General features: G+C 40.9%; 3 protein-coding genes across 8 annotated transcripts in view; 1 reads left to right on the top strand and 2 right to left on the bottom strand.

The window, feature by feature from the left end:
- Positions 1-399, bottom strand: part of ddx42 (DEAD (Asp-Glu-Ala-Asp) box helicase 42) — an 8,448-nt gene extending 8,049 nt beyond the window's left edge. The window contains exon 1 of one of the 2 annotated variants that reach the window (XM_058416180.1): positions 339-399. The gene's annotated coding sequence lies outside the window, so the exon portion shown is untranslated. Of the gene's footprint in view, positions 1-311 lie in introns of both variants that reach the window. The other variant, XM_058416172.1, reaches the window with a different exon arrangement.
- A 952-nt stretch (positions 400-1,351) lies between these two features.
- strada (STE20 related adaptor alpha) lies at positions 1,352-17,022 on the top strand. Of its 5 annotated transcripts, none has more exons than XM_058375331.1 (13): positions 1,352-1,832; positions 2,539-2,606; positions 3,305-3,362; positions 6,644-6,672; positions 10,988-11,090; positions 12,103-12,224; positions 12,670-12,778; positions 12,868-12,991; positions 13,608-13,779; positions 13,896-14,000; positions 14,346-14,581; positions 15,762-15,804; positions 15,877-17,022. In XM_058375331.1, exons 2-13 carry the CDS (start codon positions 2,595-2,597, stop codon positions 16,030-16,032), a joined length of 1,269 nt encoding a protein of 422 aa, XP_058231314.1. In that variant the 5' UTR covers positions 1,352-1,832; positions 2,539-2,594; the 3' UTR covers positions 16,033-17,022. The 5 variants fall into 5 exon arrangements, with proteins under 5 accessions (XP_058231314.1, XP_058231323.1, XP_058231349.1 ...); XM_058375340.1 differs by having other exon boundaries at positions 1,663-1,740; XM_058375366.1 differs by lacking the exon at positions 6,644-6,672 and having other exon boundaries at positions 1,727-1,740.
- Positions 17,023-18,549: 1,527 nt separating this feature from the next.
- Positions 18,550-23,216, bottom strand: rnf113a (ring finger protein 113A). The gene is made up of 10 exons (XM_058405079.1): positions 23,085-23,216; positions 22,846-22,925; positions 22,510-22,608; positions 21,348-21,455; positions 21,121-21,230; positions 20,929-21,035; positions 20,009-20,098; positions 19,811-19,904; positions 19,391-19,497; positions 18,550-18,713 (listed from the first exon to the last, which is right to left on the bottom strand). Exons 1-10 carry the CDS (start codon positions 23,188-23,190, stop codon positions 18,646-18,648), a joined length of 969 nt encoding a protein of 322 aa, XP_058261062.1. The 5' UTR covers positions 23,191-23,216; the 3' UTR covers positions 18,550-18,645.
- Between the last annotated feature and the right edge of the window lie 1,705 nt (positions 23,217-24,921).

Here is a 24,921-nt window from a genome sequence, read left to right as displayed (position 1 = left end):
GCATCAGACTAATCAGCTAAGATTCCAGACCATCATATACTGACGTACATATATAATCGTTTATTAATGAACTAATCCTGATATTTCAGCGCGCTATCTAATTAACGAGCTTGCTAATTTCCAAAAGTAGCTAGCTAGCTAGCTAGCTAGCTGAAGTAGCAAGTGGGCGTGCGCGTGCGCAACATAAAGGTTATCGCTTTATCCTGACAAAATTCAATGCAGGAAATGAGCATGAAGTATGTATTTTAGGTTTGGAGTGTAATTATTTGGCATTTGCACCGAGTTGTGAAATAAACACGTAGGCACGGTACCTGAAATAAAGAACGGACGAAATTTACCGTGTTTTACCGTCGGTTGCAGTCTAGCTGCCAGTTGTTGTGTACTACGTCATTAAAAGGCGACGTGTTGTGTATGTTTTGTGTCTATAATCGTATCGGTGATAAGCTTATTGTAATTTTATTGTCAACATTTACATTTAAGGTTTAATTTTCTGTCTTTAAAAAAAAGTCATAATGTATTTTATGAGATTTAAACTACTAGAGCAAGCCATTCCAAGTAAATATAATAATAATAATAATAATAATAATAATGACAACAACAAAACAACAGCTAATAAATACAAATAAATAATAATAATAGTAATAATAATACTGATACTACTACTACTATTATTATTATTATTATTATTATTATTATTATTATTATTATTATTTTTTGTATTTATTAGCTGTTGTTTTGTTTTGGTTATTATTATTATTATTATTATTATTATTATTATTATTATTATTATTATTATTATTATTATTATTATTGCTTAATCACGGTACTCTGTTAAAGAAAAATATTTATGGCATTTTTTTTCCATTATAAAATTTAGCATAATTAATTAACTATTTCAGAAATTCCTTTGTAATATCCTTGGGCTAGGAATGAACATATTATATTTATGAATGCAGGTCGAATCTGAACACACTGTTTTGGTGATAAGCTTATTGTAATTTTATTGTCAACATTTACATCTTTTAAATTGTAAGGTTTAATTTTCTGTCTTAAAAAAAAAGTCATAATGTATTTTATGAGATTTAAACTACTAGTGCAAGCCACTCCAAGTAAATATAATAATAATAATAATAATAATAATAATAATAATAATAATAATGACAACAGAAACAAAACAACTAATAAATACAAATAAATGAATAATAATAATAGTAATAATAATACTGATACTACTACTATTATTATTATTATTATTATTATTATTATTATTATTATTATTATTATTATTGCTTAATCAAGAAAATGTGGTGCTCTGTTATAAAATCTAACATGTCATTTCGTGATTTAGAAGGCTTTACTGAAAGAATTTCAGTTATAATTAAAACAGAAAAATCACTGAACAATACTGCCAACTTTGTCCAGCTTAGAAAAACGCCATTGAGCCGTTTGAGAGCCGACTCTTAAGGGTAAACTGAGCCAAATGATGAAAATATTAATGAAAAATAAACGCCATGCAAATTAATGTTATTTCAGGGTATTACAGGAACAATCGGCAATAGATAGGTAAATGTTAAAAAATAAATAAATGAGCCGTTTTGTTAGCTAAAGAGTCGACTCCTGAGCCTGTAGATTTGAGGGAATGAATAGAAGAGTAATCGCGCATGCGCGTTATTACGCGGGGCGTGATGCGCATGTGCACTGCAGACTGCAGAACGCAGCTCGGAGGGAAGTGACAGGAGGGTAAACAGACGAAATTAAACGTTTTCTTTTTTAAAGAACTTATTATCATTAGACGAACTCTGAGCACCCCGGATACTTTCTCTTCCTCAGGAGTAAGTTAACTCTAAAAATGCTAGCCAAACTGTTAGCCAGTTATAACAGTATAAGCGTGTATGGTTTTGTTAAGAGATTGCACACCCTTTACAAAGCGTTTGGATTGAATTGAGATGGAAATGTGATGAAATCGTATTAAATGCTAAAATCGACGCTTTTAAACCCTAATGTCTTGAACGAGCGATCGATTAAGTTATCCAGCCTGCTTAACTGAAAAGTAAGCATTATCATTAGCACTAACTAGACGTAAGTATTTATAACACAGCGCGGTTGAATTCTCGCTTCTGATTGGTCAATTTTTTTCTATAGCAGCAGCGAGGAAAAGTAGCGCCGGTTGAAAAACCAAATCACAGCGTTATAATATTAATGCGCTCATCGAACGCCTTATCGTTTCTATAGTAACAGCTCATTCACAGGGACTAGAATCGTGGTGTAGTGGACAATGTAGTAACAAACAAATCTTGGCTGTTGCTATTTATCCTTTTATTTTAATTAAATAAAGTAATGAAGGTGTTCAGGGTGCATTTTTTCTTTGCGCACATTGTTTTTTTTTTTGGTACTGATTACTGCTGCGTCATCTGCAAGCTTGCACCGGTGCACAGAAAAAATCGCAGGAGTGTGTTGGCAAAGCGCAGCGTAGAAAGAAAATATATATATTGATTTTAATTCACTGTTTCTATGTTTTGTGATTTATTATTTTTGCAGATATCGACGTTGAATGTTATTTTGATGGTGTAGACACTCATCTACCTTTAGGATCCATGTCTTTTTTGGTGAGTTTCCGATGTTTATTATACATTAACACATCATATACACCGATCAGGCATAACATTATGACCGCCTCCCTAAATATTGTGTTGGTGCTGCCAAAACAGCCCTGACCCGTCCTGCACTGTGTATTCTGAAACCTTTCTATCAGAACCAGCGTTAACTTCTTCAGCAATTTGAGCAACAGTAGCTCGTCTGTTGGATCGGATCACACGGGCCAGCCTTCGCTCCCCACGTACATCAATGAGCCTTGGCCGCCCATGACCCTGTCACCGGTTCACCACTGTTCCTTCCTTGGACCACTTTTGATAGATACTGACCACTGCAGACCGGGAACACCCCACAAGAGCTGCAGTTTTGGAGATGCTCTGATCCAGTGGTCTAGCCATCACAATTTGTTCCTTCATCAAACTCTTCTTTCTCAAATCCTTACGTTTGTCCATTTTCACTTGCTGTCTAATATATCCCACCCACTAACAGGTGCCATGATGAGGAGATCATCAGTCTTATTCACTTCACCTCTCACTGCTCAGAATATTATGCCTGATCGGTGTATTATAAACAACATTGCGACAAATACATGTATATGAATCAGAGCTTCGAGTTTGCCACCATTTTCACTCATCCAGTGTTTTTGTGTGAGAAACTCAGCTCTGTTGTCAAAGCATTAAAATGGCTGATTTTGTTTGTTTGTTTTTGCTAGCGTTGGGTGTCAGAGAAACTGAGCGTGGAGAGTCTGAGGGATTTGGACTTATTTGGTGGTGAGTATGTTACCGAACATCTGGCTGTTGCTGTGCTTATGTCATGGACATGTTGGCAAAACCCCAGCTGAGGCTTTACGCTTTATGATTTTTTTCAGCCTTTGCAGAGAAAAAAGAATCACATATAAAGATACAGAGCCACAGACGGATGATTCACGTCATGTGACGCTCGATGAAAAGCCACAGATAGGACTATAGACAATTTAGCTAAAATAGCTAGAGATGCAGTGTTACTAATGGTGAATCGAAATGGACAAAGAGATATTAGCAGGATGTAGTACTTTCCCTTAATGGTAGGTCTTCCCTTAGAGGATCTTCATCGTATAATGTGGAGAACACACAGGGATCAGGGTCTGGTATAGAATTCGGCCGAGAGACAAGAACTGAAGTCACACAATGTAAAACCTGGGACTTGGACTCACTCTATAGTCTCCGTAAACACAGATCTTTACAGGATTTTTATTCGATTGATTTGAGAATTATCCTCGTCAGACTACACAAAAATCCCCAGCATATTCAACTGAACAATCCTATGTAGACAGGTTTCAGCTCTTATTGTCAGTCTTCTGAGAAACATGCTGCTAAAACAAGCCGAAATCTTTTATTTCATATCATTTGCAGCGTAAATGTGTGTGTTTTGTGTGCTTGGGAGATTATATTAGATTTTTTCCCATGATGCACCAGTTTTGATGTGAATCAGTGTGTATATATATATTTTTTTTAATGTTGCATAATTTTAGGTTAAAGTCCCAGGGAACCTGCATCTGTAATCAGTTTAATGTTTTATTTTTGGTTGGTTGCTATACTTGTGTTTACGACTCCTGGCTAAAATCGAAATAAATCCATTTGCTCAGTCGATTAACGCAAGTTGTCTGACGTCGGTACGTTCAATCAGACTGAGTGCTAGCATTTTGAGCTACTGGTTTGTTTTCTGTCTGGTTTTCTGTTCAAATCACTCACCCTAAATGGTTTGCCTTAATATTTTTAATAATATGAAGTGTAAAGTTCATCAGTTTGTCTGTCAGTGTGGTTCAGAGGTACTGGAATGCCACAGGGCAGATATTGATGCACAGTGTATATGAATTTAATTCATTCTTAGGGTGAAAATTTGTATTGCGAAACAAATTCTCCCATAAGAAATAATGGCAATGCAGATCATCCGTTCCAGACGCTCAAAAATATGACCAGTACAAAGCGTATGTAAACTGTATGGCTGCTTACAAAGAACCGACCCAAGCCGAGCATTCCATGTCAAGGCTCCTCACAGGAAGTCGTGCCACCAAGCTTGGGCTAAAAATAGAACAGACCACCAACGCCACCAATCTGGGAACAAAAAACGCCCGGAAAAATCACCTAGCTTTTGAATGCATGTCGAAGACAGCGCTGGTATCGTGGGTTGACTTTCCAAACAGCTTTCACTGACTGAAAAAAAATTTGTAAACTCTATTCAGTTGGCTTCGCTTGGCTTTCCACTGACGCTAAGAAGTTTTGAGCAGCTCCCGGACGTACGCGCAACTTAGCCATAGTTTGGTTCGATGCCGAAAACGCAAAAATCCGTGAAGGAGGGCGTTCCTATGCTGAGGTTCGACTGTATTCTGACACGTTTTTATTTCATTTTTTAATTTAATGTTTTCTACTTCACACCATGTTCCCTGGGATTTTTTGTGGCTGCAGTATTACATAGTACGTAAAAGTCTAGCTTCAATCAGACGCAAGTGGAAGCTTTTTAGCTTGTTTGTTTTTTTGGGTTTTTTTGCTTTGATATGCCTCGCATTTTGCTGTCACTTCGATCTATCCTGAGATGTTCCTTGCTGCTCTGCTCGTATTTGTTTGCATCTGGCTGCTGCCTCCTTTTCCTGTGGTATAAACATGTAAAAATAAGCATACATTGATGTGTAATGTTGGTTGTCAGTTTGTAGTTCAGGTAAGATGAATGATTTCCTTTCACACATTAATCCGTAACAGACCAATTTTTCTGAAGCAGTTGATTAAAGGCAGGTAGGTCCATGTTTCTACAGCAGCAGTGTCAAAAGAATGATGTTGTTTCTATCTATGTTGTTTTTATGTTCTGATAAAGGATGCTGACTAGGAGATAAAATGATGACAAAACTCCACAACTATCATTATGTACTCTGAAACAGGATGTTCAATGCAGGAATGGAATTTGGAGAGGGTAAGGTAGGTCAAGGATGGGCAAAAAATAATATGTAATATAGGCAATGTAGGTGGGCGAGTGGGCTTGGTGGGTGGGCCCAATTGGTTGATTGATTGTGGTGATGGGTGGGCTCAGTGGGTGAGTAAGGGTTGCCGGCTCCGCTGGGAAGGGTGGGCTCAGTGCATGAGTTGGTGGTGGGTAAAGGTGGACTCTCTTGGTAGGCCAGGGTGGGCTGGATGGGTAGGTTGAGGGTTGTCAGTGGTCAGCTTGCAAGGTGAGCAGTTGTGGTTTTGATGGGTGGGTAAGGGTAGGCTTGATGGGTGTGTTGAGGATTGGCAAGGGTGGAATCTCTGGTTAGGTCAGATGGGTACAGTATGGGTATAGACTGTACTTTGTAAACAGTGAATTACAGCTAGAGTTTGTGTTTGAGTTTTGTGGGTTGAGGATGGTAATATAGGCAATGTAGGTGGGCGAGTGGGCTTGGTGGGTGGGCAAGTGTGGGCCCAAATGGTTGATTAATGGTGTTTATGGGTGGGCTCAATGGGTGAGTAAGGGTTGCTGGCTCCGCTGGCAAGGGTGGGTTCAGTGTGTGAGTTGGTGGTGGGTAAATGTGGACTCTCTTAGTAGGCCAGGGTGGGCTGGATGGGTAGGTTGAGGGTTGTCAGTGGTCAGCTTGCTGGGTAAGTAATTGTGTTTTTGACTGGTGGACAATGGATAGGTTCAGGGGTGCCAAATCTGCTGGGTGAGCAATTGAAGTTTTGATGGGTGAGTTAAAGGAGGGCAAGGGTAGGCTTGATGGGTGTGTTTAGAATGGGCAAGGGTAGACACTCTGGTTAGTTCAGATGGGTACAGTAAGGGTACAGCTACAGTTTCTGTTTGAGTTTTGTCATCAGGAATCTTCCGTAAATGAAATCATTCACAGTTGAATTATGTGCAGCCATGCAGCAGAAACCAGTGCGGTTCAAAGCAGCCCCATAAAGCCGTCCCCAACACCACAATCACTAACATTGTCGGCATGGTCGAAGTTCCCTCGAGGCATAATGTCACATTATCAGACTCTCATTAAATTCAGGTTGTTTGTGTATCTGTGTGTCTCTTGCGTCATTTGCGTGGTGTCTCTACCCAGAGCAAGCTCAGGCAAGCCCACTCAGGAAAGTAAGTGCGGGATCTCTGTTTGCTTTCGCAGCCATCTATCAGCCTGTGTGTGTGTGTGTGTTGGGTGTGCGAGCATGCGTGACTGCACCAATTTGTGTGATCATCCAAACAGGGAGTTGTGGTATTGTATAAGCGTGTGTGTGTGTGGTTCCATCCCCTGTGCTTGAGTGCATGGACTCATTGTGCTGCTTTTTGGCTTCATGCATTGATGCTCTTTACTTAGACAGAATGGTCTCACATCAGTCTTTGGAAGATTTATTTGGTGCACAATGGGGAATGTGTTTATATATATAAATATATATAAATCCAGCCACACGGTGGGCACTGCCACATTTTTTCTTTTCCATCTCCATCACGTGATTCAGCATTGTATTGGTCAGGGTGGGTGCAGTGTAACCATATTTTGTGTATGTTAAGAAAATAAATATAGTCTTTAAAGGTCACTAGTTTAGTATTTGATTTAATCAGATTTAATCATTGGGATGAACCCGGTCCCTTTAGACATCAGTGTTGTGCCTGTTGTTTCATTAACGCTTCTGCTTTGTGTGCAGTCCAGTCATCAAGCTGGACCGATCGACTCACTGTCAGTGTGTTTGAAACTGTAGTCGTGTGTACGTGTGTGCTGTCAATCTCCCAATGCTGGGAGATGTAGAGAATATGAAGGCTACAGCATGTAAAGTGAGATGGCGTTTCATGTGTTCGACTCGACGAACACATGACACACTCCCATTCTCTGGCCTTGCTGTGTGCTGGTGGCTTCAGAAACCCTGCAGTGTATTAACTCATGGTCTCCTGCAGCTTTTACGACTTCCTGCTGTTTGTCGATTTGTCATAAACACCCAGTTTGTCAGATGTGTTGGCATATGAAGTGGTTCAATGTGGGAAAACCTGCTGAGTCTATTAACCTAACCTCGGTCTTTGCAAATTTGTCTAAATAGATTTGGTATGAAGAATTGCCTCCTCCGATTTTGGGGTTAAACAATCATAACTGAGTTAAAAATAATTCTGCTGTCTGAAACAAATGCTGTCACGCTCCAATTTGTTCAGTAATTTGCCTGTAATCTGTGATTATTAACCAAGTAACCTGAAATGTATGAAAAGCATGAACAAACGCTGCCATTTATATTAGCATGATGTTAGTAAATCAGACAAACTGTTACGACTGTGTTAAAAGATAGATTGAAATTAATTAACACTAGTTAGCTTAGCTAAGGTAGAAATAATGTAACTCTGATTACAGCTATAGCAGTTTTTAATGTAGATTTTCTGTAACTTAATTTTAGATATAAAATATAACATTTATCTATGTTAAATAGAACAAATAAGTGATATAATTATTCAATTAAGTGAACATTAGTCTTCAAATTGTGACTTCATCAGTGCTATAATGGAAACTCTGTACCAATAGCATCAATAGACCCTTTTTGTGCCGACGTCACAGCGCTAGCTGGAGGCAAAACAGTGGGCATACTGGAGGCAGCCAATACAAACCAGTACAGAGTCGGTGGCGCAAGGAACACAAACATTATCTTGTTGTGTGACAGAATCGACGGAGTACAGGCTCCAATTTGAAATTTATTGCAAACCTGCTGCCACTGCCAGACAAAAAACTGACCACAGCTGTGGTTAAAGGCAATAAAACGAGCGGACTGGACAGAATCAGTCATCAAAAATGCTTGGTCCTCCGCATCCTAACATATAGCTCCACCTTAAATAGCTAACACAACAACATAGCTAGTTATAAGTGTTATATTAATTGTGGTTTCAGATATGAGCTTTTGAATTGTTTCTTCTGTTTACAATGACCCATGCCTGGTACATAGATGTCTTCTGGCCTTGGCGCTGGCTGGACAGGACTTCAGATGTCACTACACAAATGTCATCAGTTAAATCTTTGTATTTTAAGTCTTGTATGTGAACATTCAGCACATACTAGTAGACACCTAATGATTTATACCCCTTTCATATAGGTGTAGATGTCAGGTCACTCAACCGGAGGTCATCCTGTCACATCGTCCATCCACTGAGTGAGCGTGTACGGGTCGGCCGATCCGGTTCCGTCCATTAAAGTTCATTTTTGTTAAATTACGTTTGCCTTCCTGGACAGTGAGTGACCTAACATAGTCAGATAAATTGGGATTTTGACCAGTCATTGTTTAAAAACAAACTTGATAACTACTGGTCAGGGAAATCTTTCTACCTCCACCTAAGCTCCGCCCACAAAAGACATCACAACGTTTGCTAACAGAAAAAGGGTCTATTGAACAAATTCTTTTAACGTCTCTAAATAAAAATTCTTCATAAGGCATAAACTATTTCTCTGTCTGTATCAGAAGTATGTACTTTAAGGGAGCTATAAGTATCAGAAACAAGTGTGCTGCTAACTAGCTCAGGTAGCTAACTGATGCCACTCTTAAAGACAACCTGAAATGAAAATGCAGATAAAACATGACCAAACACTTAACAAATACTATTTTCTTCGTGGTCAGTAATCTTCCACTTAATTTTGTGCGTAATTTTGTCCCCAAACATCCTCTGATTGTTTGGAGTGTTGTTCTCTGAGGTAAATCTTTCACCCCCCCCCCACCCCCCCCCCACACACACACCATCATTGACACAGAAAATGTCGAGTCACTTTCAGCTCCTTTAGCATGGCTGCTAGGGTTTGACCTCAGGATAACATCTCATAAATCTCATATATCTCATGTTTTCATGACAGATACAAACCCAGATTATGTTTTTGTTAGGATTCCCAGCAAAATATGGCATTTCACTCAAAAATATGTCAAATTGTGAGAGAAAAATGCTGACCTTTTCATTTCACGTTGTCTTTAATTGTTAGCTACTGAAACTAACTAGCTGACTAAATTGCTTTCTGGTTTGTTTAAATATTTGTTTGTCATTGAGGGAAAATTAAAAGATTTACCCCTGTATTTATGTGTGTGTGTGTGTGTGTGTGTGCACTAGTGGGTTTTTTTGTGTAGTGTGATGACTCTATCTTGCATTTGTTTTTAATTAAATATACCAATATTTCATTTTGCCTGTTTGTATTGGTGAGTATTTGCATTTTAGTGTTAACACAGTCAGTGATCACATTCATGTCTTGTAGTAGGAAGTCAAGATGGTTGGACTTTCATCTAATGCTGGGATTTTCCTGCTTTTTAAATGATTTAAACATCAGTGTAGACCTACACAATATTGCCAAAAGTTTTGGGACACCCCTCCAAATCATTGTATTCAGGGGTTGGGCTCGGCCCCTTAGTTCCAGTGAAAGGAACTCTTAATGCTTCAGCTTCATACCAAGACATTTTGGACAATTTCATGCTTTGTGGGAACAGTTTGGGGATGACCCCTTCCTGTTCCAACATGACTGCACACCAGTGACCAAAACAAGGTCCATAAAGACATGGATGAGTGAGTTTGGTGTGGAGGAACTTTCACTGGCCTGCACAAATGGAAAACCTTTGGGATGAATTAGAGTGGAGACTGTGAGCCAGGCCTTCTCGTCCAACATCACAAATGCGCTTCTAGAGGAATGGTCAAAAATTCCCATAAACACTCCTAAACCTTGTGGAAAGCCTTCCCAGAAGAGTTGAAGCTGTTATAGCTGCAAAGGGTGGGACAACTCCGTATTACATTCATGTGCATGTGAAGGCAGACGTCCCTGTTTTGGCCTGGCTCTCAGTCTCCACTCTAATTTATCCCAAAGGTGTTCTATGGGGTTGAGGTCAGGACTCTGTGCAGGCCAGTCAAGTTCCTCCACACCAAACTCTCTCATCCATGTCTTTATGGACCTTGCTTTGTGCACTGGTGTGCAGTCATGTTGGAACAGGAAGTGGTCATCCCTAACACCTGAAATTGTCCAAAATGTCTTGGTATGAAGCTGAAGCATTAAGAGTTCCTTTCACTGGCACTAAGGGGCCGAGACCAACCCCTGAAAAACAACACCTGAATCCAATGATTTGGAGGGGTGTCCCAAAACAATGTAGTGTATTTTACAAGTGAGCCAGAATCCAATCTTGAATTTTTACCTGAGTAGTTAAGCAGGTTATACAGTGCTTTCAGTATAGGATATGAACCCATAACCTTATGGTAATTAATACAGCACAATAATGACTAAGCTACAATTGGGCACACTGCTACTACAAGACATACAAGATTCCCTGGATGACTGAAAACCTTCACCGAACCACAGAAAGTGCTTCTCCCGTCTTTGTTTTATTTAAGCACTTCCTTTTTGTAATATTTAAGGCTGTGTTTTTAAAAAAGGCTCAAAGCATGTGTGTGTAACTGTGTTCACCGTGTCCTGTTCCAGGCCCATGAAGACAGTCGTGAATCTCTGAGCTCCCTCCCACACCGGGACACAATGGGAACCTTCTTACCTGACAGCAGTGCCTATGAGCTCCTCACCAGCATCGGTCAGACATTACACCTCTCTTATTTATTTACCTACTCTGCTATAATGAGCTTTATTTATATACCGCTTTTCATTTCCAATAAAGGTTTTTTTTCTTAAATGGCAGTGGAATCAGTAGTAAAATATACACAGATCAGGCATAACATTATGAGCAGTGAGCGGTGAAGTGAATAAGACTGATGATCTCCTTATCATGGCACCTGTTAGTGGGTGGGATATATTAGGCAGCAGGTCAACATTTTGTCCTCAGAGTTGATGTTAGAAGCAGGAAAAATGGACAAGTGTAAGGATTTGAGCGAGTTTGACGAAGGGCCAAATTGTGATGGCTAGACCACTGGATCAGAGCATCTCCAAAACTGCAGCTCTTGTGGGGTGTTCCCGGTCTGCAGTGGTCAGTATCTATCAAAAGTGGTCCAAGGAAGGAACAGTAGTGAACCGGCGGCAGGGTCATGGGCAGCCAAGGCTCATTGATGCAGGTGGGGAGAGAAGGCTGGCCCGTGTGATCCGATACAACAGACGAGCTACTGTTGCTCAAATTGCTGAAGAAGTTAATGCTGGTTCTGATAGAAAGGTGACAGAATACACAGTGCATGACGGGTCAGGGCTGTTTTAGCAGCAAAAGGAAAACCAACACAATATTCTGCAGGTGGTCATAATGTTATGCCTGATCAATGTATATAGTTTTCCATCATTTCTGAGCTGCTTCATAATTTCTTGTACTGTTTCTTGTAAATTTTCATTAAATCACTTGGTGTCAGTGTAGCAGGAACTTTATATTGTATTATAGAATCTAGGTTGCTATTAAATAACAAAATACAAGAGCCAGTCAGGTGTTAGTATGCAAATGTAACTGTTCCGAGCAGAAGTTATTTCCGTTTTGCATATTTCTAGAATTTCATGATGATGGAAAACATGCTGTGTTTTTGGAAATTTTAAAAAGCCATACATTCTCTGATAATATTATGTATTTATTTTTTTCTCTGGTGTGTGTGTGTGTGTGTGTGTGTGTGTAGGGCATGGTCTGGAAAACCTGATGATAGTAAACTTGGCTCGATACAAACACACCGGAGAACATGTCACTATACGAAGGATTGATATGGAGTCCTGTACCAACGACATGGTCAAATACCTGCAGGTCTTTAGTGTCTCCATTTATATTTCTTCTATCTCAGGAAATGCTGTAACAGAAAAACTAGCAATGAATGAATAATGTGATGCGCCGCAATGCAAAGCAGAGTTACTGTAACCGCCCAGAAGTGGATTAGTTTCCAATAACAGCACATCCTAGTGTTGTGGTCTCTTATACTATTATAATCAAAGAGTGACAAGTCATACTTTTATTTATATATATATATATATAATATAGAGAGAGAGAGAAATGGATAGATGGATGGGTAGATGGATGGGTGGATAGATGGGTAGATAGATGGATGGATGGGTAGATAGAGGGATGGATGGATGGGTAGATAGAGGGTAGAGCTTATCATGTTAGAGAGAAACCTCAGAGCATTATCTCCTCAGTCCTGAAGATTCTCCTGTGATGGTGGTAAACTGTAGTAACATAATTCCTGTTCTGTCAGGAAGAAATCCATGTCTCCAAGCTGTTCCACCATCCCAGCATCCTCCCTTACAAGAGCATCTTCATCTCCGAGAACGAGTTATGGGTGATCACGCCGTTCATGGCCTACGGTGAGCCATCAGGGACATGCTGACATATCAGTGTTGTAAATGTAGTGTATTTATGAAAAGAGAGAGAGAGAGTGTGTTTTCTTCTTTAGGCTCAGCACGAGATTTGATCAACTCTCACTTCACACACGGTTTAAGTGAGCTGACTATCGCCTACATCCTGCTTGGGGTTCTGCGGGCGCTGGAGTACATTCATCACAACGGCTATGTGCACCGGTGAGAAACAGTCAAACGGGCTCCCTCTCTCTCTCTTTCTCTCTCTCTTTCTCACTTGTTCTCGCTCCCTCTCACTCACTGTCTCTCTCTCTCTCTTTCTCCCTCTCACTGTCTCACTCACTGTCTCTCTCTCTCTCTCTCTCTCTCTCTTTCTCTCTCACTTGTTCTCGCTCCCTCTCACTGTCTCACTCACTGTCTCTCTCTCTCTCTTTCTCTCTCTCTCACTTGTTCTCGCTCCCTCTCACTGTCTCACTCACTGTCTCACTCACTGTCTCTCTCTCTCTCTCTCTCTCTCTCTCTCTCTCTCTCACTTGTTCTCGCTCCCTCTCACTGTCTCACTCACTGTCTCTCTCTCTCTCTCTCTCTCCCTCTCTCTCTCTTTCTCTCTCTCTTTCTCACTTGTTCTCGCTCCCTCTCACTCTCTCTCTCTCTCTCTCTCTCTCTCTCTCTCTCTCACTTGTTCTCGCTCCCTCTCACTGTCTCACTCACTGTCTCTCTCTCTCTCTCTCTCTTCTATAATAGTGCATCCTTCTTTAACCCTGGTGTGGGTGTGGCACTTTTAATTCAGACCAGATGTTTGAATGCTGTGTGTGTGTGTGTGTGTGTGTGTGTGTAGGAGTGTGAAGGCGAGTCATATCCTGATCTCGGCAGATGGACAGGTGTATCTCTCAGGTCTGAGGAGCATCTTCAGTCTAATCCGACACGGTCAGAGAGCTCGAGTGGTGCACGACTTCCCCCAGTACAGTGTCAAAGTGCTGCCCTGGCTCAGCCCTGAGGTGCTACAGCAGGTAGAAAAGTGTACACACACACACACACACACACATACACACACACACACACATACACACTTAATATGTTATGACAAAACTTGTGTGTGTGTGGATTTTTTTTTTTTTTTTTACAGAATCTTCAGGGATATGATTTCCGCTCGGACATCTACAGTCTGGGAATTACAGCTTGTGAGCTGGCCAATGGTCATGTGCCATTTAAAGACATGCCTGCTACACAGGTAAACCTACACACACACACACACACACGGCTTGCTTATTTTCTCAGCAGTCATCATTATATATATATACACACATCTATTTTTCCTTGGCTATTTAAATCATTCCAGTTTACTTGAGAAGTTGTCTACAGCAGCTTTAAGTTACATGTTCCTAAAGGAATAACAGCGTGATGAAGAGCAGATAAATTAAGATTTTATTACGTACAGTGGACTATAAACTGTGGACAATGTTTGATCCGTATCAGGATGCTCCTTCTTTCCGTCATTCAGTCTGACTCATGAATTCGGCTCTTTATTCATCTGTTCATATATTTTATTTATATTTTTGTCTTTGTCGTTTCTCAGATGCTGTTGGAGAAGCTAAATGGTACAGTCCCATGTCTCCTGGACAGCACCACCATCCCGGCGGAGGAACTCGGCATGAAGTCCTCGCGCTCTGGGGCGGACTCCGGGATCTGCGAGGGTCCAGGGGCCGGTGGGGCGCGTCACACTAACGGAGAGCCGAACCCTTACAGCCGGACGTTCAGCCCACACTTCCACAACTTCGTCGAGCTCTGCCTGCAGAGGGACCCTGAGAAGAGGTGATGGTCATGGCCTGGGTGCTGGAGATCACACGTCACACTTTAACGTGTTTCCTCCTGGTTCCACTTTTAGACGTATTCCCGATTGTGTTTGTTACAGCATAATGAATCCCATACTTAATCAATATTTTTAAGATCCAGCTGCTAGAATTTCTAAATAGAAAGATCCTGATCTCAGAACAGAATGGTGAAGACGGTGAACTTTCAACACCTATAAACAAATGATTAGTTTCTGGCGCAGTTCCATGTCATTTGTTTTCAATTTGACTCCTAATTTTCTCTCCGTTTGTCTTTAAACCTTCTTTCTTTCACTGTTCATCTGATCAGTAAGGGTAAATGAAATAAAAAACCTCCCCCTTTTCTGAGCTCAGGTCTCTAGCTCTGTAGTGAGTCTCAGTTCCAGTGAGCTTCATGGTGCTAGATATTTTACATAAGTGCGTGCGATTTGCTGAACCACGAGAGCGGATCTGATCCAGACCTCTGACGCACCGGCTCACGTTTAGAAAATTAAAGTCAGTGCTACAGTATTTATTTGTTTGTTTGTTTGTTTATTTTGTTCAGTTTGTTTAAAATCATTGCTTTTTTATGATTATTTATTTATTTATTTTCCAGTTCAGTTTGTTTAAAATCATTCCTTTTTTTTGTTCATATTTGTTTTTGTTTGTTTATTTATTTTTAATGTATTTTTTAAAAATAAATTATTTTATTTTATTTGTATTTTATATTTTATATTTTTTATTTTGGTTTGTTGAAAATCGTTACTTTAAAAAAAAATTATTTATTTGTTCGTATTTGTTTGTTTATTTATTTATTTATTTTTAAATGTATTTTATTTTTATTTAAAAAATAATAATAAATTATTTTATTTGTATTTTATATTTTATTTTATTTTTATTTTATTTTATTTATTTATATTTTCCAAAAACAAAAAAAGAAAATTGTTTCTGCACTTCGCCACCTCATGCAGATAGGAGCGATAGCTGGAGTTAGCGCTTCGGCGTGTCACAAATCATTTGCCCGTTCATGCAAATGACAGCAGGTTAGCCGACACGCTCGGCACTGAATTTGGATAAGCTTGAGCAAATTGAGCTCTGATGCAGCTTCCATCTGTCCGATTTTTCTTTTATTTAACGCTGTGTGATAGATCACATGATTTCTTTCTTTCTTTCTCCTCCCACAGACCTTACGCCAACGCTCTGATCGGTCACTCCTTCTTCAAGCAGGTGAGTAACAGATCCCATGTACAGACTCCTTGGTTGTGGAAGCTTCTAGAAACACTTCATCTTCTGTTCCAGATAAAGCGGCGTCCGTGCGAGGCCCTGCCCGATCTCCTGTGTCCCGTCTCGCCGATCGGCAGCTTCGAGTGCGTGAGACCTCAGGACCCGCCCTCTGCTCTCGCCAGTCTGGAGTCCGGTCTCAGCCACCTGGACGTAGACGACTGGGACTTTTGACAAGAGACGGACGAGGACGAGGAGACGGAGCTCTTGGGACGTGTGTCTGGCCGATAAAGCAGCATGATAGATCAATATCACGATAAATTAGCAGTATTTTTTACCATTCGTTCTGTACCTGGGTTCATTTTTACCATCCACCATCACTAGTGCTCCATTTCTGTTTATTTTAACCAAACCAAATATTGCGACTTCGTCAGTTGTGAAGTATCGTGATATGACATTTCCACACATATCGTCCACCTCTAATAGGTTCGATGACGAGGGTTTAACAGATCCGGTTCTCCTCTATTGTTTTTTTCCCTCTCGAAGTGTATGTATATAGTTGTGTATAGAACAGAAACGGGTTGAAGGAGGACTTTTTTTCATTTTTTTTTAATCTCTCACAGAGAGTTGCGAAGCCAGCAGCCGCCGCCGCAGCCTTGTCTGAACGACGACACGCACACACAAAGTGCATGAGTCTGAACACACACACACACACACTTTCTGTTTCACACAAAGGCAGGTGCTTAGTTTTGTGCACTCCTACGTTACCGAGCAATCATTACACGTCGTCATGTTTCGTAGCATAAACGAGACGCTCTGAATGTGTTCATCGCTTAGCGCCGCTTACTCCAGGACCGAGAACGGTTCATGTGTAGACACAAACCAAGCTGCATGGCGCCGACGTTCCACCACCTTTATCTCAGAATGTGAATTTACAGCGGTATTATGAGATTGTTATTGGAGATTCAGAACTTTTTAACTCAAACTACCAGCAGAACTTGCAGAAATAATGCAGAAACTCGTCCTTAAAGCTCGACACAGGACGTCCTTCCTCGTGCACGGTTTCTGCGCCATGGCCTCGTGAATCTTATTCCAGTGTTTCCTTCCGGTTTCGTTTCAGTTAGCGCAAAAGCCGTGACGTCGGAAACTCCAGCTGTGTGCGTAGGCGGAGGTTTTTCCAGATGGTGCATAATGTGATGAAAACAATAAAGACTGAAAACCTGACCCGGTTTCTGGATTCTGATTTCAATATGTGAGAAATACAACACTCAGAGGCTGCTGTTAGAGGAAAATTATCAAGTAGAGTTACTGTAACTGAACAATGATCCTTAGAGTTCTTTGTTAATTAAAGAACAATGCACTTTTTATATGTTTATAGCTTAGTGGAATATCCACGAAACAAGTTACTGCATGCACTTGCACTACAGCAGCTGTAAGACACACAAAACACTTTCTCTTTGCAAGAATTTCCCTCATGGGATCAATAAAGTATATCTACACTATATTACCAAACGTTTTGGGACACCCCTGCAAAGACGATGGGTTCGGTCCCTTAGTTCCAGTGAAAGGAACTCTTAATGCTTCAGATTCATACCAAGACATTTTGGACAATTTCATGCTTTGTGGGAACAGTTTGGGGATGACCCCTTCCTGTTCCAACATGACTGCACACCAATGACCAAAGCAAGGTCCATAAAGACATGGATGAGTGAGTTTGGTGTGGAGGAACTTGACTGGCCTGCACAGAGTCCTGACCTCAACCTGATTAAATGAATTAGAGCGTAGACTGTGAGCCAGGCCAAAACAGGGACGTCTGCCTTTACATGCACATGAATGTAATATGGAGTTGTCCCGCCCTTTGCAGCTATAACAGCTTCAACTCTTCTGGGAAGGCTTTCCACAAGGTTTAGGAGTGTGTTTATGGGAATTTTTGACCATTCCTCTAGAAGCGCATTTGTGAGGTCAGACACTGATTTTGGACAAGAAGGTCTGGCTCACAGTCTCCACTCTAATTGAGGACTCATTGAGGACCAGTCAAGTTCCTCCACACCAAACTCACTCATCCATCTATCTATCTATCTATCTATCTATCTATCTATCTATCTATCTGACAAGCAAAGTGCTAATTCAGGTGCTGGGTGAAAAACTTTGACAATGGAGACTCCTTCCATTTCATAAATGACCTCAGTGATTAACTAAACAATTACATGCTTATTTTTTCAACAGAATTATGTGGAGCTTTTTGTCTTACTACATCCTGCAAAGAATGCGCTGCTATATAAACGATCATGCATTAACATAAACCTGAGGTATAAATATGTGCAGTCATTATAATCTTGCTGCAAAAAGCTCATCGATCATCAGCTGTGGCGTGTTTTTATTCGAGAAATTTTTACAAGTGAGAAATTAAATGAGTTTGATGGGATGTGTTAAATCCAGGCTTTACAGTCTGACCAGCTCTTTATTTAGAGACAGGCTCCTGGAGCCAATAATATGAATTGTTGCTCTTATTTTTTCTTCCATCTGCTTAAATTATGCACTCTTTGGCTGTACAGTGAGATAGACACTCATATTTACTTTTTAAAACTCCTTCTAATTGCACATAAGGATAAGATTTAAAATCCTGGACATTTTCAGCGAAGGCATGCCGAGTCTGAATCGTGTAAATGCACCGGATTGAACTTCTTTGCTTTGCTTTTAATTTCATTACGAACATGCCAGGAGAAAAAGCTGAATTAAGTGACTGCAGAGTTGTTTAATAAAAAGCAAGATTTTATTTTTGATAATTAATTTACAACACCGAGGAAACGTTCAGGGAGAATGAAGGGAAGGGAGGAGACGGGAACGCTAGTCTTCCTCGTCTGAAGGTGGCTGGTCTGCATTGGCTTGATGTTTCTGCATCTTCGCCATCAATTCTTGAGAAAGGAGAAAGGAAAAAAGGGTGAGTTTTTCTTTTTAAGCAGTATCATTATATCAAGACTCCTGTCACAAATACACAGATCAGGCATAACATTATGACCAATACTCTGCTGGTCCTGCTAAAACAGCCCTGATCCATCGAGGCATGGAATCCACTAGATCCCTGAAGCTGTGCTGTGGTATCTGGCACCAAGATGTTAGCAGCAGATCCTCCATGAGCCCCACCTCGCACCTTACAGTACGTAGAGGTTACTTTTGATAGATACTGACCACTGCAGACCGGGAACACCCCACAAGAGCCTCAGTTTTGGAGATGCTCTGATCCAGTGGTCTAGCCATCACAGTTTGTCCCTTCATCAAACTCGCTCAAATCCTTACTCTTGTCCATTTTTCCTGCTTCTAACATCAACTTTGAGGACAAAATGTTGACTTGCTGCCTAATATATCCCACCCACTAACAGGTGCCATGATGAGGCTCTGCTCACAGTTTATAGCTCCCCCAAGATGCTGTGAAACACTGCAGAGCTCCACAAATCCAAGTGAGCTGAGACAAGTGTTATGAATCTACACATGCATGTTGCACAATGCTAAACTGGTAGCCATTAATATAGTTTTTAGTCGAATTAGCCTTCGGATTTGCAACCCTGAGCGGGTGGAGCAGCTAGTTAGTTACCTTTGGCTGGGTTGAAGACGCCGTTGGTTTGTTGGTTGCACACGTAGCAGCGCTTGGACTTGCGGTAGTGCTGCAGCGCGCAGGCCTCGCAGAAATAATGCCTACACCTGATAACACAGACAGTGTGTTCACGTCATCAGCATGACTTCAACTCCACCTTAGTTCTATATAAAAACACATTAGATTTGCACTCTGTATGTTAGATTCACCGTCCAGTTTATTAGCAGGATGTTATGGATGGTGCTGCTGCCACATGATTGGCTGATTTGATAATTGATAAATGAGCAGGTGTTCCTAATAAAGTGATCCTGTAGCATCAGGTATGCGTTTATTGAACCAAACGAAAAGCCGGTCTGTGTATTTGGAAATACAAATGGATAAAGTAGCCCCTATATAAGGGACCGGACGAAGCAGACTCACTTCGTTATGATGGGGTTCTTGAAGGATTCTCTGCAGATGAAGCACTTGAAAGGCAGATCCTCCTCGTCGCTGCTCACCTCGTAGTTTTCTTCGTCTGTCAAGCACAAACGAGAAGAAGGTTATTCGATATTTTATAGAATATCATTGGTATTGATATATTTAGATATGACCGGCTCTTCACGTCCTGTTGGAGCTCACCGTTAGCGCCGTATCGTCCCTCCTCCAGCTCTCTCTCGATCTGCCAGCCGTGTTTGTAATCAGATCGGTCGTGCAAAAACTTACAGCTGTCTGAAATGAAGACAAAGACCTTTCTGTCCATTTCAACTAGTGGATTATATCACTGACATTCATCCTGATGTACACACAAAGACAGACACACACACATACACAGACTGACAGACAGACATATATACACACACACACTATATTGCCAAAAGTTTGGGGATGACCCCTTCCTGTTCCAACATGACTGCACACCAGTGCACAAATCAAGGTCCATAAAGACATGGATGAGTGAGTTTGGTGTGGAGGAACTTGACTGGCCTGCACAGAGTCCTGACCTCAACCTGATAGAACACCTTTGGGATGAATTAGAGCGGAGACTGTGAGCCAGACCTTCTCATCCAACATCAGTACCTGACCTCACAAATGCGCTTCTAGAGGAATGGTCAAAAATTCCCATAAACACACTCCTACACCTTGTGGAAAGTCTTCCCAGAAGAGTTGAAGCAGTTATAGCTGCAAAGGGCGGGACAACTCCATATTACATGGAGAGACAGACGTCCCAGTTTTGGAATGGCTCACAGTCTTTGCGCAGTAATGTTGAACGGGACCCAGGAAGGGGTCATCCCCAAACTGTTCCCACAAAGTTGGGAGCGTAAAATTGTCCAAAATGTCTTGGTATGAAGCTGAAGCATTAAGAGTTCCTTTCACTGGAACTAAGGGGCCGAGTCCAACCCCTGAAAAACAACACCTGAATTCAATGATTTGGAGGCGTGTCCAAAAACGTTTGTCAGTATGGTGTATATGGACAGACAGACATACACACACATATATATACAGACAGACACGCATACATACACACACACCTAGACAGACACACACATATACACACACACCTCCGAATCCACAGAAGCCCGTCTCTTTGTAATCTTTGCATATGTCAGGCTGGTAGTCCCACCTCACTGTAGCCCTCAGGTGCTCAGGGGCTCTGATCGGCCCTTTCCTATAAAACACAACAGCAATAATAATAATTATAACAATAAGAACAACAATAATAATAGATCAAAGTCTGTCTTGCTATCCCGTACCTGACCATGCCAGACGAGGCGTTACCCATGGTGGTGTCCTTAGGCTTAATGAACTTTTGATAGTTGTTGATGCCGCGGTAGATTTTATCATCCTCTTTTCCCTGCAGCTCCTAGAAATCAGAAAGAAAATGTGTCGAGTACCCATTTATTTACTCCTATACTCTAGAGAATGGACAGTAAGTTTGATTGTCCCACTGGACTGGTCATACAACCTCTCCGCAACTCACCTCCTGAATTTTCTGGCTGCGTTCGAAGATGGCCTGAGCGTCTTTATCTCTCTCAGTGTCCAGCGCGTACACTGCAGTGGCTCCCATGTCGTCTGGTCCCTCTGGTTTCTGTCTCACACACAGAAAAAACACACAATTATCTTATTGTGTTACTTCAACAACCGGGGTTTGATTCACCAAATGACCACGCTGCTTCCTTCACCAACTTCACAAGAGTTCCTTCTGCAAAAGACTGCAGTTAGCTGACTTATGTACTGTACCAACACTAACACACACACACACACAGGCAGAGAGACAGAGACCAATGGAGAGACATACAGATAGAGAGTGACACACAGACAGACAGACAGACACCAATGGAGAGACATACAGATAGAGAGTGACACACACAGACAGACAGACACCAATGGAGAGACATACAGATAGAGAGTGACACACACAGACAGACAGACACCAATGGAGAGACATACAGATAGAGAGTGACACACACACACACACACACACAGACAGACAGACAGACAGAGACCAATGGAGAGACACACAGAACAGAGAGAGAGACACACACACACCCAGGACAGAGAGAGAGAGACACACACAGACAGAGACGCATTGAGAGACACACACCCAGGACAGAGAGAGAGACACACACAAAGACAGAGACGCATTGAGAGACACACACCCAGGACAGAGAGAGAGACACACACAGTCCGATGGAGACATACAGACACACACACACACACAGACAGATGGAAATGCGCACACACAGGGAGACAGAGAGAGAGAGAGAGAGAGAGAGAGAGAGAGAGAGAGAGAGAGAGCACAAGACACACTCAAAAACAAAGAAACACACAGACAGACAGAGACGCACACACAGAAAGACACACAGAGAGACAGACAGACGGGGAGAGACACATACAGAGACACACAGACAGAGACAGACAGACAGAGACAGACAGACAGAGACAGATGGAGAGACACACACAGAGAGAGAGAAAGACAGACAGATGGACAGAGACATACAGAGAGCGACACACAAAGAGAGACAGACTGACACAGACAGAGAGACACAGGCAAGGAGAGACAGGTGGAAAGGCACATACAGACAGAGAGAGACAATAAATGAACAATAATAATTGTGATGAATGATGGCGTGATCTCTCACCGCAGAGCGAGTGGATTTATAAGCCACAGTAACGGTCTTGGTCTCTCGGTCTTCATCACTGTCACTGGAGGAAACCTCTTTCTTTTCCACTTTCTTGCTCTGAAACAGTTTCATGAAAGTTAGCGTGATGTTTAAGAGGCGGGGGGGAAATGAAACATGCAAAAATGTAAGATTAGCCTTTTAATTCTTTTTAGATTAAGTCTCTAACAGATGATTCCCCTCGAAGCCCCGCCCCCAAGCTCTTGGAGGAGGGTCTATAGAATGATTGACAGGACGTGCGTCCAAACACAAACAAAAGCATTCCGGAGATCACTTTAAATAAAGATCACTACTAACCCTCTGTACCATGGGGTTGTGAGAGCTTGCTTTCTTCTCTCTCTTCACCACGGCGTTTTTCTCCTCATCGCTGCTCCTGTCTAAATAAACAAACCGATTTAAAAGCGTCACAGTTTGTTTTCTACACAGTTAGCAAGACTGGCTGGCTAGCTAGCTGCGGTTAGAAATAAAGTTATAATAAAACCCCTAAGCTACGCGGTTCATATTTAATGTTAGAGGAACTAAATGGTGAATTCCACCTTTGTCGCTGTCACTGGCTTTTCTTTTCCGCGCAGAGAATTTCTTGTTTGATTTCTTAAAAAGAAACGTGCAGGTTACTGGTCTGGTTTCCTCGGCGTCCGCCATCTTGATTTCCGCTCGAAAACAAAACAGTGGAGTTAAACGTAGGGCGTTTAACTAAGTGTATTTAATTAAGTGTAGCGCCACCTAGTGTCGCGGAGGTGAAGAAGAAAATAAACTAATCAATAATGCGTGTCTTTTGGTTTATTTAGTTGTTTGTTTAATTATAGAGGAGTCAATAGGTTTTCACTGGCACTAGTGAAAATGATAGATAGATAGATAGATAGATAGATAGATAGATAGATAGATAGATAGATAGATAGATTTACTTTATGTGGAATTTAACTGTAGAGTAAGAGTTGATCAGACAGACAGATAGATAGATAGATAGATAGATAGATAGATAGATAGATAGATAGATAGATAGATAGATAGATAGATAGATAGATAGATAGATAGATAGATAGATAGATAGATAGACAGATAGGGGTTGCATAGCTGCAGACCAGTCAGGATGCCCATGCTGACCCCTGTGCACCTCTGAAAGCTCCAACACTGGGCACATGTGGGTGCAGGTTTTCATTCCAACCGAGTAGAAACCACACCCGAGTCTACTGAAAGCTAAGATCAGTCGATTAAACAGGTGGAATCAAGTGGCTTCTGCTTGATTGAAATAAAAACCTGCACAGTCACTGTCCCTTTGTGGATAAGATTTCACACCCCTGATGTAAACAGTAGATAAAGTTTGTGTCCTTCAGCTTTAGGGAAAAAACCCCTCCTGAAAGCACAACTTGTGCAGCTTGGATGAACCTTGCTTCCTACGTGGTGTGATGTTCATGTTACGTGACCTTTCACCAGATTTCTTAAGAGCCAGAAGGGAGGGGCAGGAGCAGTGGCAGGAGTCGAACAATCACTCTTCAGAAAATGTGTGTGCATGTGTGTTCGAGTTTCAGATTCATTAAACACAGATAAGACCTGTTAAAGGTAGTACAGAAAAGAAACTCTTAGGCTGTATAATGCTCATCATCTACAACCAATGATATAATGAAACATTAAATTGCATAAACCACAAAAGGATCAATGAAATGGACTCAACGTTGACCTGACTTTAATATTTCACTCCTGTTACGGAGAAATAATTCTGTTCAATATGTTCAATGAAGTAATTTTATATTTCCATAGATTTTTTATTAAATGCACTTGTTATCTAAAGAGTAAAATAAATACATAAAAATTACAATTAATTCTATAAAATTAATTTTATAATTAATAAAATTAATTCTACTAGAGATTTAGATATTATTATTATTATTATTATTATTATTATTATTATTATTATTATTATTATTTTAAACCCCACAAAAACCCAGATTCAGTTCTGTTTTTTCCACATTTTAAACTTCCACAAAAAAATACTGGACGATTTCTAATAACTAATAAAAAATAACTAATAAAATTGAATAACTTTAGAACAATGACGTTTTAAAATCCCCCACAATATCCCTTTCAGTTATATTTGTGCCCTAAACACAAATCAATCAGTTTTCTTCACATTCCTAAAAAGCAGCTATGACATGACTTTCAGACATTTTTGTAGAAATGTAGGAAAAATTAATCAGAGAAAATGAACAGAATATTCACATATTCATGTAACCCCCGAGTAAACACTGTACAAACTGAGTGTCGTGTCAGAGAGCAGTGAACTGCTGTGTATGTGACAATAGAAATACTGTCCCAAGCTGTACCAGGGCCAGTGGGTTCAGGGGCATGTGCTGTAATGGCTGTAGATCGGATTGG

The sequence above is a fragment of the Hemibagrus wyckioides genome, linkage group LG02 (genome assembly GCF_019097595.1).
Source record: "Hemibagrus wyckioides isolate EC202008001 linkage group LG02, SWU_Hwy_1.0, whole genome shotgun sequence".
Classification (NCBI taxonomy): Eukaryota; Metazoa; Chordata; class Actinopteri; order Siluriformes; family Bagridae; genus Hemibagrus; species Hemibagrus wyckioides.
This window is presented reverse-complemented; position numbering and strand designations above follow the sequence as displayed.

What these genes read in the sequence shown, in the direction of transcription:
- strada (XM_058375331.1), top strand. An exon ending in ACATGGTCAAATACCTGCAG is followed by an intron (nt 12,225 to 12,669) that starts GTCTTTAGTGTC and finishes CTGTTCTGTCAG; the next exon opens with GAAGAAATCCATGTCTCCAA. An exon ending in GTCACTCCTTCTTCAAGCAG is followed by an intron (nt 15,805 to 15,876) that starts GTGAGTAACAGA and finishes CTTCTGTTCCAG; the next exon opens with ATAAAGCGGCGTCCGTGCGA.
- rnf113a (XM_058405079.1), bottom strand. Translation starts at nt 23,190, where the DNA reads ATGGCGGACGCCGAGGAAACCAGACCAGTAACCTGCACGTTTCTTTTT. An exon ending in AGCCAGTGACAGCGACAAAG is followed by an intron (nt 22,926 to 23,084) that starts GTGGAATTCACC and finishes TTGTTTATTTAG; the next exon opens with ACAGGAGCAGCGATGAGGAG. An exon ending in ACAACCCCATGGTACAGAGG is followed by an intron (nt 22,609 to 22,845) that starts GTTAGTAGTGAT and finishes AAACTGTTTCAG; the next exon opens with AGCAAGAAAGTGGAAAAGAA.